Source organism: Mytilus californianus, unplaced genomic scaffold (genome assembly GCF_021869535.1).
Source record: "Mytilus californianus isolate M0D057914Y unplaced genomic scaffold, xbMytCali1.0.p SCAF_8, whole genome shotgun sequence".
Taxonomy (NCBI): Eukaryota; Metazoa; Mollusca; class Bivalvia; order Mytilida; family Mytilidae; genus Mytilus; species Mytilus californianus.
The window spans coordinates 84,685,972-84,702,333 of record NW_026262734.1 but is presented as its reverse complement, the minus strand read 5'-3'; the positions used below and the strand labels follow the sequence as shown (position 1 = coordinate 84,702,333).

Here is a 16,362-nt window from a genome sequence, read left to right as displayed (position 1 = left end):
TAATAAAGAAAACTTTAAAATAAAAATGATCTCAGTGTTTTCCATAAGAACTGGCCACCGGCCAAATTTACCGTTTTAAACAGTTTTTTTTAGCAAAATAAAATATGGGTGCATATATTACTTATTGGATTATTTTGAGAGTCGCAATTATTATTATTGTTCTTGGTTTATATTTAAATTTGAGAGTTCCGGTTAGTATTTCTATCGGGAACACTCGGCCGTTATCCATCGAACAAGATTTCTTAGGAAAATCCAGAGAGATATTGAGTATATATACAAAGTCGTGCCATGTGATGAAACGTTCAATTACAGATTTTTTTCCCCGCTAAGCAACACAAAGGTGTGCATTTTTACAATATTATATTGATAACGTTTGCATGCATGAGTTTGTTTTTCAATTTGTTCTGATTTGTTAAGTTTAATTTGCGAATGAATAAATGGCATAATTGATTTGCATGACAGTTCGAATAGACCCATAAAGGCCTGAAAACTTCAATCTTAATAATTATATATATATAATTGCAGACATAATTTTTAGAAAAAAGTAAGTACTGCTAATAATATTTCCATTTGACAAGCATGAAATCTTGTCATAGAATTCACCAGATGCCACGATTTTGAGTCTAGATTTCAAACATTTTAAGGGGGGTTTTCATCTGTTGATCAAATTGAAATTAAATTGTACCTGACAAAACATGAAAATTGATCAAAACATATATATGGTTTTTGGTGTAACACAATTCAAATTTACATTATTACCTGTCTTTTTCTTTTGTAGTATTTCTGTACTTGCTAGCACCATACCATAGTATGAGAACGCCGTGGCAAACCATAAAACCCACAGCATTACAGTCGTTCCTACATAATTACTTGAAAATAAATCTTTAAATTCTCCTCTTTGTACCTATGCAGAAGAAAAAACTATATTAAAACTTGAAATGTTGTGATCAGATCTAATAAAATTGAACCCTCCTCTCCTCCTAAATTATCAGATATTTCAGAGCACATGTTATCCTTTGGCATTTCCAGAAAGCATTTTGATCAAAAAAGAGGTGCACAAGGCATTGGGTATTGAATATTTTTTGAAAGTGCAAATAAACTCCAGTTTATTATTTAGCACTTTAAAATAAAATGCTTCGCTGGGTGCAGCTTGATACGACCGCAGAGGTCGAACCCTGAACAGTTGGGGCAAGTATGGACACAACATTCAAGCTTGATACAGCTCTGAATTTGGATTGTGATTAAATATTTGACACAGCATAGGTTTCTGACACAGAAAGAATGTGGTCTAAGAACTTCAATTTTTTTTAATTTACCTATTATGGTCCAATTTCCAAAATCAAAATACATGGTTAGATTCAGCATATCAAAGAACCCCATATATTCAATTTTTGGTGAAATCAAACAAAGTTTAATTTTGGACCCCAACTTGGACAAACTTGAAAACTGGTCCCATAAACAAAAATCTAAACACATGTTTAGATTCAGCATATCAAAGTACCCCAAGAATTCAATTTATGTTAAAATCAAACTAAGTTTAATTTTGGACCCTTTGGACCTTAATGTAGACCAATTTAAAAATGGGACCCAAAATTAAAAATCTAAAAACACGGTTAGATTTGGCATATCAAAGAACCCCAAGAATTCAATTTTTGATGAAATCAAACAAAGTTTAATTTTGGACCCTTTTGACCTCAATATGAACCAATTTGATAGCAGCCCACAAATAAAAAATCTAAATGCATGGTAAGATTCAGCATATCAAAGAACCCCATATATTCAATTTTTGTTGAAATCAAACAAAGTTTAATTTTGGACCCCAATTTCGACCAACTTGAAAACTGGGCCAAAAATCTAAAATCTAAATACATGTTTAGATTCAGCATATCAAAGAACCCCATATATTCAATTTTTGTTGAAATCAAACAAAGTTTAATTTTGGACCCCAACTTGGACCAACTTGAAAACTGTGCCCATTATCAAAAATCTAAACACATGTTTAGATTCAGCATATCAAAGAACCCCAAGAATTCAATTTTTGTTAAAATCAAACTAAGTTTAATTTTGGACCCTTTTGACCTCAATGTGGACAAAGTTGATAACGGGGCCCAAATATCAAAAATCTAAATACATGGTTAGATTCAGCATATCAAAGAACCCCATATATTCAATTTTTGTTGAAATCAAACAAAGCTTAATTTTGGACCCTTTTGACCTCAATATGAACCAATTTGATAGCGGGGTCCACAAATAAAAAATCTAAATACATGGTTAGATTCAGCATATCAAAGAACCCCATATATTCAATTTTTGTTGAAATCAAACAAAGTTTAATTTTGGACCCCAATTTGGACCAACTTTCATGAAAACTGGGCCAAAAATCTAAAATCTAAATACATGTTTAGATTCAGCATATCAAAGAACCCCATATATTCAATTTTTGTTGAAATCAAACAAAGTTTAATTTTGGACCCCAACTTGGACCAACTTGAAAACTGGACCCATTAACAAAAATCTAAACACATTTTTAGATTCAGCATATCAAAGAACCCCAAGAATTCAATTTTTGTTAAAATCAAACTAAGTTTAATTTTGGACCCTTTTGACCTCAATGTGGACAAAGTTGATAACGGGGCCCAAAAATCAAAAATCTAAATACATGGTGAGATTCAGCATATCAAAGAACCCCATATATTCAATTTTTGTTGAAATCAAACAAAGTTTAATTTTGGACCCTTTTGACCTCAATATGAACCAATTTGATAGCGGGGTCCACAAATAAAAAATCTAAATACATGGTTAGATTCAGCATATCAAAGAACCCCATATATTCAATTTTTGTTGAAATCAAACAAAGTTTAATTTTGGACCCCAATTTGGACCAACTTGAAAACTGGGCCAAAAATCAAAAATCTAAATACATGTTTAGATTCAGCATATCAAAGAACCCCATATATTCAATTTTTGTTAAAATCAAGCAAAGTTTAATTTTGGACCCTTTGGACCTTAATGTAGACCAATTTGAAAACTGGACCCAAAATTAAAAATCTAAATACACGGTTAGATTCGGCATAACAAATAAATAAATGTGGTCAAAGATTTTACAAATCTAATGCGCATACTGTCCAATTAAAGATTACTTCTTGAAATTTTTCAATATTTGAAATTTGAAAAAAAAATAATATTTGAAGAATAATTCTTTTTAATTTCTGAAATCTGAAATGAGAAAAAATTGACCCCCCCCCCTTTTTTTCCCCAAAAAATTCTTTCCCTCAAGATATGGTCATAATCTCAATTCAAATTTCCAATGGAGTTTGCAACTATAATTACCCATTTAAATTTACCATAGTGCTAACTTAATCTATTTTATAATAGAATTTAAAATATAGTGTCAAATCTTTCATATGGATTTTGTTGTAAAAAAAAAAGATGCAACATTTGCAGATATTTTTACTGGTCTTCCTTTATAAATATGCATTTCTTTAAACATAATTTAAAAGCAGTGTAAGGGAAGTAACCAAAACGTTGTATTTGGATTACCTCCCTTACACTGTTTTAAATTATCTTAATTGTTCATTAACCATTACTTTATACATAATTTAAAAGCAGTGTAAGGGAGATAATTTCAATGATGAATTTGATTTATCTCCCTTACACTGCTTTAAATTATGTTTTGTACTAAAGTATTTGTCCATTAACCAGGACAACCTTGTTTTTCCCCCTTTTTTGCCCCTAATTCTTAAACGGTTTGAGCCATAACCCCCCAAAGCAAATCCTTACCATCCCTTTGTGGTATGGAAACTTGCAGTATAATTTCAGAGAGATCCATACACCGTTCCACAGTTATTATCTGGAAACTAGAAAATGCTTATTTTTGGCCCCTTTTTGGCCCCTAATTCCTTAACTGTTGGTACCATAACCCCCAAAATCAATCCCCACCTTCCTTTTGTGGTATTGAACCTTATGGTAAAATTTCATAGAGATCCATTCACTTAAACTAAAGTTAGAGTGCGAAAACTTATGCGTATTCGGACGACGACGCCGGACGACGACGACGACGCCGACGACGCCAACGTCATACCAATATACGACCACAAAAATTTTTTTGCGGTCGTATAAAAATGGGTACAACCTTAGTGGATATTTTAATTTGCCTTCCCTGGGTCCCATGTATATATAAAAAGAACATGTGGTATGACTGCCAATGAGACAACTTTCCACAATAGACCAAATGACACAGAAATTAAGACTAAAGGTCACTGTTCGGCCTTCAACAATGAGCAAAGCCCATAACGCATGGTCTACAAGTTTTTATGGAAAAGCTCATACCGTGAGCAAGCATTTATGCAACATAAAGAAACGTGTCCTTCCCCTCAAACATGTCCAATCCCCCAAACTTGTATGCCCAAAAATGTCTAGCTGGTGTAAGAAGCAAAATCATGACTTTTCCATGACCGCCCAATTATGTCCATATTTTAAATGCCCCTAAGTGTGCATCTTTATGAAGAAGCCATTTTTTATCACTTATGTTGTTTGAAAACAAATTATGTCGAGATTTTAACAGTTGTATATTTAAAATTGGCTTCAATTCAGAGCTTTGAAATCTGATCATCTCTGCAATTTAAAATTTTATGTCTTCATTTTTGAATTTTCTTCTTTTTACTCAGCAATTTTTTTAATGTTAAGCAATTGTGTCCAACAAATATCAGTGATGTCCTTGGATAGTGGTTTTGATTTTTTTCCTGTGGAATGCAGCAGACACCAGACTTCTTTAACCATGTCCACATGATTGAATTTGCCATAGAAGTTACTGACTTCACAGAGGACTAATGAGCGCTTAAAAGTTTTGAGACTATCAGGTATTTTAATAGGGACACCTTTCATGCCTTTTGGCATATGGAAATTGTAGGACCCATTTAGAGGAGGTAAAATTCAGATCCATTTAAGATAAGAAAATAATCAAACACATTTGGGTAATTTGTGATTTAGAGGACATGTTTCTGTTAGGTAGACATGTTTGGAGGGGGGGTTTAAAGGATTTCTGAAGGACATTATACATTAATGTATTTCATATATGGTATCAGAAGAGATAAAGGAAGAATCAATCAGTAACTTTTGACTGTTAAACATTAAAAGTTTTGAAAAAAACAAACTTTTAGAAATTGTCTTTCTTACACACTACAAAGAATTAAGTAATCATGGAAATGATCAGTAATTTAAGTGCCCTACCTCTGTTAGCCAAAAATAAAAATTCCCATTGCTCACAATTATTTCAATATTAATACAAGTAATTTTGAAATGGACATAGAATTGCAAAAGGGAAATAACTCAAATTTTAAAACATGCTACAGAATGTTAGATCTTCGATATTTTTGGGAAATTATACAAAAGCATTGTCCATGCCTTGAAAGACTGAAATAAAATTAATGGCTTTTTATTTTCCAAGGTAGAGTAGGAGCTTTACCTACAGTGGCGGATCCAGAACTTTTCATAAGGGGGGCCCGCTCCAGTCATGCTTCAGTGATTCCCTATATTATCAACCAAATTTTTCCCACAAAGGGGGGGGGGGGGGGGGGGGGGGGCGGTTGACCTTAATAACTGTTTTAATAAATTGGATGAGATTGCCATTAAAAAATTAGACTTGTTTTACTTACAACTTTTGATTGGACGAGATTACCCTCTGGAAGTGAGGCTTTGTTTACTTTGGCAGCTTTTTGTAATATTTTGATTGCTCCATCTTTATCACCTGCAGCTACAAGATACCTGGCAGACTCTGGTAAAAACTGAAAGTAATTAAACAACCTTTAGTGAGCAAGCTCACATATTCCACACTCGAGTGCAGACATTTTAAAAACATTTATAAATGAGTGGGGGTTATAAAATGATAAAATTATAAGCTTGAAAAATTAAAATACAGATCCTGTGACTAAGCTTACAAGGATCTGACAAAACCAGAGGATTCCGAAAGATCTTTAAAAAGAAAGTAGAATAGAGCCTTTTCAGAATTGCCCTACCTTTAAAATAAGCAGCATGATAAAAGAAGGTGCTGCAGAAAATACCAGTAGCCATCGCCATCCAAGTGTAGGTATAGTAAACGCAGCTACTGTCACTTCAAATATAGTACCAATGGCCCACGGCACCTAAAATATAAAAAGAAAAGGAAAATTAGAACTATTAAATGAAATTCCGAAAAATATCAAAAAGGTATCAATAAATCAAAATATCTCAATTATTAACCGGAAAAGTGTCAATTTTTGTAATTCTTATATAATATTATGTACATGTTAATACCTTTAAAATAAACGTTTATCATAAAGTTATATATAAAAAAAAACACACACAAATATAAGAGTTATATTAAATACACAAAATCTATCACCTGAAATATGCTGTTAAAAACAATTCTAAGAAAACTGGGTGATAGTTCTAAAATGAAAATGAAAGCTGAAGATACTTACAAACCAAAATGCACCAATGTAATAAAAACATCATGTTTCTCTAATTTTCATGCTTTTTTCACATTTCTCGATTGGTGTACTATGTGAGAAAAATATTTCATATCATTCAATGGCCTAATTTGAGAAAGAACTAAAACAACATATTTTTTATTAAAGAGTTATTCCAGGAAAGATTTACTTGGAGTGTCGATAATTGTTAACTCTAATATCCCTACAGGAGTCACATGATTTAGAACTGTGAGATTTCTAAATGATACCCCTGCACTTTACGTATTCAATAAACAAGAAGCCAAAGATCAGTGAATCTTTAAATCTATTACACTGCAAAGCATGTTCACATAAAGCCTGATAACAAATTTCAGGAAGCTCTTATTTGTATTACCATGTATTCTAGGCTCAACTTAGAATTACAAGTGTTCATAGCTCTTAGATCTGAAGTTCAAATTTAGTGACACACATTCCATGTCAAATAATTTCTTTGTGAAACTTGTGCTGGAAAAATTAACATACCTTTAATTGCTGTTAAGAGCTCAATAATTTACAGAAGTAAAGACATACAAAAAGAAACTGCTGATCTAAGAAACAAGCAGACTATGTTCTCCTTTATATTTCAATTCCTAACTTTTTCTATTTTTAAAAAAAATCAACAATCAAAAAGAGTTTCCTCAGTGATCCACAGTTTTCATTGGATACCAATAATATTATTCAAATAATTTTTACATTTTGAATATTTGTAGGATCTGTGTTGTGTTACAAATATATTGTTTTCTAGAATAATCCTTGAATTGGGACATGTTACATAAGTTATGCAAATATTCAAAGTCAATAAACCATGACTGAGGTACATGGCTAAACAATCTTCATGTAAATGAGATGTGCCAATGCTAAAACAACTGCATACCAAATATCATTGACTTATTATAAGTCGTTCCCTTTAATTTAAACAAAACGAAAACACAAACATTAACTTGTAACCTATGTAAACATTTTATAGTCAATGAACCATGAAAAGGGGGTGGGGCTATATAATCTCCACGGAAACGATACTTGCAAATGCCAATAAATTTGCATACCAAATATCATTGACCTAACATTAGCAGTTCATCTGAAACTGATCTTATTACAAACTAATACATGAAAACTACCGGTAAGCAAAAGTTTCAAAGTCAATAGACCATGACTGAGGTGGGTGGGGCCAAATATTCTCCATTGAAATTAGGCCGAGATTACTCTGACGTCCAACGGCTGTTTTGCCAGACAAGCTGGGGCCGTGGGACGTCGGAGCTCGTCCCATATCAAAAAGTGGATATTTGCCCGTCCAAAATAGATGCGCTGCTTCGTCGCTTCTGGTGCCAACAGACAGCCTTGGAATTATATAAATCGGGTATCAATTTGTTCATTTTTCATTTATCTCTTCATTTATGTAAGTTTCACCTACCTGTCACCCTTTATTTTCTCATATTTAGACAGTTTTCACAGTGACCCATCGATTCTGGCATTTTGACTTTCATTTTAAAAGATTGTCATGTGATCACGAGAAAAAAGTAAGGCACAATGGACTATGGGAAATGATGTATGCATATGACCCTAGGTCAATATGAATATATAATCTAACACCTCGCTCATTTACGATGCAAGCAATGTAAATATCCGAGATCTTCCGAATGTTATCGTGGTTGGCACTAAATGCTTAATACCGATCTCCTGTAAAGGAGGTGAAAAATGTGGTTGGCTACTAAATGTTAAATACAGATCTCCTATAAAGGAGGTGAAAAAAGTATAAATATTTGCATATTTGAGTCTCGAGGTCGCAAAATCTCTCGTAACTTGACGTCCATTTGAAAATAAAAGTAAAAATGTCTGAATCGATGGGTCACTGTGAAAACTATCTAAATATGAGAAAATAAAGGGTGGCAGGTAGGTGAAACTTACATAAATGAAGAAATAAATGAAAAATGAACAAATTGATACCCGCTTTTTGATATGGGACAAGCTCTGACGTCCCACGGCCCCAGCTTGTCTGGCAAAACAGCCGTTGGACGTCAGAGTAATCTCGAACTACCCTTGAACTGACCTAATCACAAACTAATACATGTTAACTAAGCAAAATTTTCAAAGTCAATAGACCATGACTAAGGGGGCGGAGCCAAATAATCTCCATGGAAATGAGATGTGCCAATGCTTATACAACTGCATACCAAATATCATTGACCCACCACTAGTGGTTCCCCATAAACTGACCTAATCACAAACTAATACATTGTTGATGCCGCCGCTGACGCTGGAAACAGCATACCTATGTCTCGCTTTTTGACTCTGTCAAGGCGAGACAAAAATCAAAAGCCTTATTCAAACTTTAGACATTTACAAAATAAACTGTTAACACAGAGATGTCTCGCCTATTTGTTATTTTGATAATGCAAACATTGAAATTAAAATAGCAATACTGTAACATGTTAGTTATGCAAATATTCAAAGTCAATGAACCATGACTGAAGGTACAGGGCTAAACAATCTCCATGGAAATGAGATGTGTCAATGCTAATACAACTGCATACCAAATACCATTGACTTTTCATAAGTTGTTCCCTTTAAACAAACCTAAACACAAACATTAACTTGTAAACTATGTAAAAATTTCAAAGTCAATGAACCATAATGAGGGTGTGGGGTTATATAATCTACATGGAAATGAAACTTGCAAATGCAAATACATTTGCATATCAAATATCATTGACTTAACATTAGTGGTTCATCTTAAACTGACCTAATCTCAAACTTATACATGGAAACTAAGCAAAAGTTTCAGTCAATAGATCATGACTGAGGGGTAAGGACCAAATATTCTCAATGGAAATGAGATGTGCTAATGCTTATTCCACTGCATACCAATTATCATTGACCTACCACAAATGCTTCCCTTTAAACTGACCTTATCACAAACTAATACATGAAAACTAAGCAAAAGTTTCAAAGTCAATAGAGCATGACTGAGGGGGCAGGGCCAAATAATCTCCGTGGTAATGAGATATGCCAATGCTAATACAACTGCATACCAAATATCATTGACCTACCACTAGTGGTTCACCATTAACTATACCTAATCACAAACTAATACATTGTTGATGCCGTCGCCGGAAACAGCATACCTATGTCTCGCTTTTTGACTCCGTCAAGGAGAGACAAAAATTGTGAAAATTTTAAATTAAAAGTTCAATTTTAAGTGACAATAAGGTCAATTTTCGTTGAAAATTAGGTCAAATAAATGAATAAGACCCACAATCATCACAGTCTGTCATTTTGATACAGCAACTGTTCCCAAAACCAATGCCAAATTTTAAGATAGGGATAGCAACATTCACTTTGGGTATATATTGCGATAATTTAATGAATATTTTGCAGTAAAGACTCTCCCAGCATTTTTCTTTCCTGGAATAAAGATACCAAGCAAGCAGAATAGAAAGGTGCAACAAACATACACTTCCAAGGATCAGCATCTTGGCTCTATATTTAGCTGGTAAGTATTCGGCCATCAAGGCAAAGCTGTAAGGTAAAAGTCAAGGTCAGTTGTAGTAGCCTAGCTGTAACAAGATTAAATTCAAACTCTAAGCTAATGATTAGAAATTAGTGCAACTGGGACATATTTAGTGATTTAAGGAATACTGAAGATTGTGAATTCATTATTATTGATGTGATACCAATTTCCATGGATTTCTTGGTTATAGTTAAACCACGAATTTAAATTCCAACAAAGTACAAATTTTCTATAAGTCTGTATGGAGACATTAGCTTAATCATGAAATCAAATATCCATGGAACTACATTTTTTCCTCAAACTACAAAAATTGGTATCCATGAAAATAAAAAAAATCCACAATATTCAGAATTAAAGCAGAAACAACAAACTGCTGAATATGTATACATCTGTGTATTTTTGTGTATTTTTGTGTATTTTTAACCTTTATTTGATTCCTTTTCAACCCATATTTGGTGAGCATATAAAAGAACTCCTGTTGCTCAACCAATCAAATGCTGTGCTAAAAATCAAACTGTGGCCAACATATCGGAAATTAAACTGTTATATAATTTCAGCCCTGGATGATCCACTCTTCATACAAAACTATTTAAAATCTTAGGACAGACATTTTTTTTGTTTTTTCAGAGACATATGGGATAGATCAGCTTACTGAGTAAATGGAATAATTTGAACAATGTTCATGGCTCCGGATCCTTGATAAAAAAAACTTTTACAGAACAGAATATATCACTCATGCAAAGATTTAGAGAAGTTGCGAAAATATTATTAAGCTTTCATTTCAACAACACAAATGTTCCAGTAAATTTTTAAAGATTATCAACACAGATATATGTGCTCCTGGCTATACATGCTATACTTGTACTTCATATAATGTATTAGCAATTTTTTGTTCCGTTTTATTGAAAGTGTCTTCTCAATACCTATGCATATGGTTGACTGCAAAGAAAGTTATGTATATATAGAAACAAAGTTTTGATTGTAATGAATTAAATATCTGAAGTTTGCATTTAGATTTCCCTTGGCTCACTTTTATTGATTTAATATGACCTCATTTTTTTCATTGATAGGGAAGGCCTTACATTTTATCTTATATTATTTTATTTATGTAAACTTTACATATTTTTGTTTTAGTTATAAAATAAATACTAGCAAAGATGCTTCACAAATCTACTATATAAAATACTACTTCAAAATAAATATATTTCTACAAGAATTATCTCTTTATAATAAATATAATAAAAAGTTTCATGCACAATGCCAATCAACAAACGTCTAAAATCATAAACGAAATTTGTTCTACAGAATGCTTTAATGTGCAAAATCAATTTATAATACTGGTGACTGCAAATCTATCTTTTAATGTTTTTCAAGAATCATTATATACAGACAGTTAACAAAATGGCAGTCATATATATTTTCATTTTTGAAAAAAATAAATCAAACCATTAATTTCTAACTATTTGCTGTATAAATATTCCTTAGTAGGGAAAACCATAAAATCTATTTTTAGATATGTAAAAGAGATCAACTAGATGTAGTATTTTTAGATGTACATCTTTTTAAATGTTTCAGAAATTTACAGAGGTTGGCTATTCCATTTAAATGCATGTGGGACTTCCAAAATTCCCATACAACCAACTTTTTTTTGAGTAATTTTGCTAATAAAAATGGACAGATACAAATATAAATAACTTAGACCTTTGTCAAAAAATAAGGCTTCTCTTAGTTTTCTTTCATCCCACATTCATTTTAATGGACAAGCCCTCATAATGTTTGCTTTGAATAGAACATCTTGTCTATTCAAATTTCCCTAAAACTTAAAAAAAATATCAATTATTCTTTTGTAAACCACATATTCAGATTTTGTACATGGGAAATTCAAGATATTGATAATTGAACTCTTTTATAAATTGTTTTTTTTATGGACATAATTTGAAAAATAACACATTAATCATATAAATGTAAAGTGAAAATATATATGATTTAATCTTTGCATGGATTACGAAAAAGACAACCTAAAAAAATCTTCATATTAATTGCAATAACTCCTAACTGTTCATTTGAGAAACCCTAATGTTTTCAGGGTCATTCTAGCATTATGTGCATAAGCATGCAAGTCATCAAACAGGCATTGGAAGTTTGAAATAATTTGACACACCTACCTTTGAGGTGACCCTGCAAGACCCCCACCTACAAGACATCGTAAAAACAGGATCCAATAATAAGATGGACTAAATGTTGTTAGCAGTCCATAGTATCCTATCCAGAATGTTACCATATATAATGTCTGAAAAAAACCCAATAATATTCAATCCAAAATGTTACTTTGTATAAAGTTTGAAAAAAAACCATAATATCCTATCCAGAATATTATGTTACCATATATAACGTCTGAAAAAAAACCCATAATATCCTATCCAGAATGTTACCATATGTAACGTCTGAAAAAAAACATAAATATTTTTTTCCTCTCAAATAGAAAATGCATCAGTAACATATATACATCTCATGTAGATTTGTCTTTTTTACCTGTTCCCTATGTGCAAAGAGGGTTTTGTAGAGTTTTTGCCTATTCTAGATCTGTGGTCACCTCCCAGAGTGGACATCCCAGATGGCAAAACCCATTGCTGTGCTGTAACATTAATCATAGGATTCAACTTAAATACTTGCACCAGCAAAATGAAATTGAAATTGTACAACAAGTTTTTTTAGTTTGTTAAATTATTGACCTTAAAGCATTCAAATAGATAAAATACTATTTTTTAAATGTAAAAAAGCTAGTAATTTGGTTTAAAAGAAACCTGATATTTTTCTCGGTTCCCAATATTTGAAAAATCTCCAGAAAATTCTTGCTGATAGTCAAAAATAATGTAAAATCTAAAATCTATAAAAATCAAAAGGGAGCTTACGTCAATAGATATAAACAATTCACCAAAGTTTCATGAGAACTGCTGATAGCATTATTGAGTTATTGTCCAAAAACTGGAAAATCCCGCTTTTTTTAATGAATAAAACCCCACAACTCGGAAAAGTAAAATCTAAAATTTATTAAAACCGAAAGGGAGCACATGTCAATAGATATAAACAATTCACCAAAGTTTCTTGCAAATTGGTAAAAGCATTTTTGAGTTATTGTCCGAAAACTGGAAAATCCCGCTTTTTATAATGAATAAAACCCCATAACTCGGAAATGTAAAATCTAACATTTATTAAAATCATAAGGGAGCTCATGTCAATAAATATAAACAATTCACCAAAGTTTCTTGCAAATTGGTAAAAGCATTTTTGAGTTATTGTCTGAAAACTGGAAAATCCCCCTTTTTTTTAATGAATAAAACCCCATAACTCGGAAACATAAAATCAAAAATTTATAAAAAAACGAAAGGGAGCTCACGTCAATAGATATAAACAATTCACCAAGTTTCATGCAAATTGGTCAAAAGCGTTTTTGAGTTAATGTCTGACATGTTGACGACGGACGGACGGACAGAGGTATACCATATTACATCCCGTAAACGGGCGTATAAAAACAGTCTTTCTAAACTCGCTTCCACAATTGTCTTTGAGCTGAAGCCAAAAAATGTCTTAAAATTAATAAAGTCACAATATAAATATGCATGGTAAATACACCTATATATTATGACAATTCTTACAATACTTATTGAAAAAATATATTTTGAAGATAAAAAATCACAGTATATCTATGCGTGATAAATACATAGTACATACTGTATATACATTTGTATTATGACCATTCTTGTACTACTTACTGTCTGCCTTCCATATCTGTCCCCTATGGCACCCCATACCGGGGCCATGATACACATCCCAATAAACACAACCTTAAATTGAAACCATATATTATAGGATGATAATATGTCATCACAAATATATATAAAGTGATCCATCAGTGCATTTACACAACACATATTTTATCAATCAAGATATATAATGTCATAAATGTCAATCTACATCTACTAAAACATTTCCAATTGTTTCAATAGCATTTCTATATAAATGTTTATTCTCTCATTTTTATGTTTTTTGTATTGTTGTGTTGCTGTCTGATTGACATGTACCTTCATTTTATTCATCTATGAAAAGTATTTGATTTAACATATCTCCATTGTGCTTAAAGACATGTACAGCTTCGAAAGTTATAACCAGCATATATATTGTTTAAATAGTCAAAATATGCAAATTAACTGAATTGAATTTTGTTGTTGTCTAAAATAACAGTTGTTTTCATTCGTTTGATTTTTTTGAGCTTTTGATTTTGCCATTTGATAAAGGACTTTCCGTTTTGAATTTTCCTTGGAGTTAAGTATTTTTGTTATTTTACTTTTTATACCAGTTATATAGAGTTAAGTACATTATTTCTGTTTCCATTTTAATTGTGCAGTCTCCTTTGTACCTTGGTGGCTCAGTAATCTAAGTAGTATGTTAATCTACAGTGATCACTATTTGTTTTACTGTTGTTGGGTTCCTGTCTCATTGAAATATACCCCACATTTTCTTTTATTCAGAATAACAGCTACTCACTGTAGTTATAAATGCAACATGGAAATGTTCTAATCCCCATTCACATCTCAACACGGGAGATATAACTGCCAGTAACATCATTTCTAAGGAATCTGCGGCCTGCAAAGAAAAAATAAGTTAGAACAAAATTTGTACAAAATGCCAATGGTTAAAGTCAAAGAAACTGTGACTTAAAATTTACAATTAATACCTAATAAAGTAATGATATAACAACTTAACTGCAGTCAACAGGGAAAAAGATTAGCAGGGGCCCAGTAGCCAATGCTACTTAAATTTGGGTTGGGCCCCTAAATTTTTTATTAAAATGCCCATAGTGCTTATGTTAATTTCTATCTTGTTCACAACACTCCTTCTGGTGCTGAACATCAATGACAATGTTATGAAGAATCTTCAATATCTATCAAGGCATATATATACATGACTTTTCAACAAATAAAGTTTCATAACTCTCCTTACGTCATATCAGAAATTAATAAAAAAACAAAAGGGAGCTTACTTCAATTTATATAAACAAGTCACCAAAGTTTCACGAAAACTGCTCAAAGCGTTTTTTAGTTATTGTCTGAAAACTGGAAAATCACCCCTTTTTTTATGAATAAAGTCCCAATACTCCTAAACATAAAATCAGAAATTTTTTTAAATCAAAAGGGAACTTATGTCAATATATATAAACAATTCACCAAGGTGTCATGAAAATTGTCAAAAGCATTTTTGAGATACAGTCAGAAAACTGGAAAATCCCCAATTCTCTTACGAAAATAATTTCCCATAACTCGGAAAAGTAAAATCTAAAAGTTATAAAAGTCAAAAGGGAGCTTATGTCAATAGTTATAAACAATTCACCAAAGATTCATGAAAATTGGTGAAAGCGGTTTTGAGTTATTGTCCGAAGTGTTGACAAGGGACAGATGGACAGACAACCGTGTACCATAATACGTCCTATCGTTAAAGATCGATGGGAATTTAATAAAAATGAAAATGATCACATTTTTCCATCAGTGTTTTTTCTTGCTATTTACTTTCTTTTCAAAAAATATTCCATCCAAACAGGATGACTTTACCATGTTAAACAAAATTAACAATCTTATTGTGTTATGTTGCCTCAGCATTGTCATATATTCATTATCTTTCAATAAGGCACTTTATCTCTGTGAAGTTTGTACATTTAATTGAATAACAATTTAAGAAAGTTTCAACTTAATGAAAAAACAAAAAGAATTTAGTTGTGAAGATGACAGAATTGATAAAAAAACCATTTGTAAATAAACTGTTAACACAGAGATATGTCTCGCCTATTTGTTATTTTAATAATGCAAATGTTGAAATTAAAAAAACAATACTTTAACATGTAAGTTATACAAATATTCAAAGTCAATGAACCATGACTGAAGGTACAAGGCTAAACAATCTCCATGGAAATGAGATGTGCCTATGCTAATACAACTGCATACCAAATACCATTGACTTTTCATAAGTCGTTCCCTTTAAACAAACCTAAACACAAACATTAACTTGTAAACTTTGCATACCAAATATCATTGACTTAACATTAGTGGTTCAACTTAAACTGACCTAATCACAAACTAATACATGTAAACTAAGCAAAAGTTTCAAAGTCAATAGACCATGACTGAGGGGTAAGGACCAAATATTCTCCATGGAAATGAGATTTGATAATGCTTATACAACTGCATACCAAATATCATTGACCTACCACTAGTGGTTCCCCATAAACTGACCTAATCACAAACTAATACATGAAAACTAAGCAAAGTTTCAAAGTCAATAGACCATGACTGAGGGGGCAGGGCCAAATATTATCCA

General features: G+C 31.9%; 1 protein-coding gene across 3 annotated transcripts in view; it reads right to left on the bottom strand.

Moving 5' to 3' along the window:
- LOC127711987 (putative transporter SVOPL) overlaps positions 1-16,362 on the bottom strand; it is a 79,492-nt gene that overhangs the window by 11,868 nt on the left and 51,262 nt on the right. For all 3 annotated transcript variants that reach the window (XM_052218144.1, XM_052218145.1, XM_052218143.1), the window contains exons 4-10: positions 14,539-14,637; positions 13,767-13,838; positions 12,159-12,283; positions 9,938-10,001; positions 6,015-6,140; positions 5,655-5,783; positions 760-904 (exon numbers count right to left, since the gene is read on the bottom strand). In XM_052218144.1, coding sequence (XP_052074104.1) covers positions 760-904; positions 5,655-5,783; positions 6,015-6,140; positions 9,938-10,001; positions 12,159-12,283; positions 13,767-13,838; positions 14,539-14,637 — 760 coding nt within the window. The remainder of the gene's footprint in view (positions 1-759; positions 905-5,654; positions 5,784-6,014; positions 6,141-9,937; positions 10,002-12,158; positions 12,284-13,766; positions 13,839-14,538; positions 14,638-16,362) is intronic.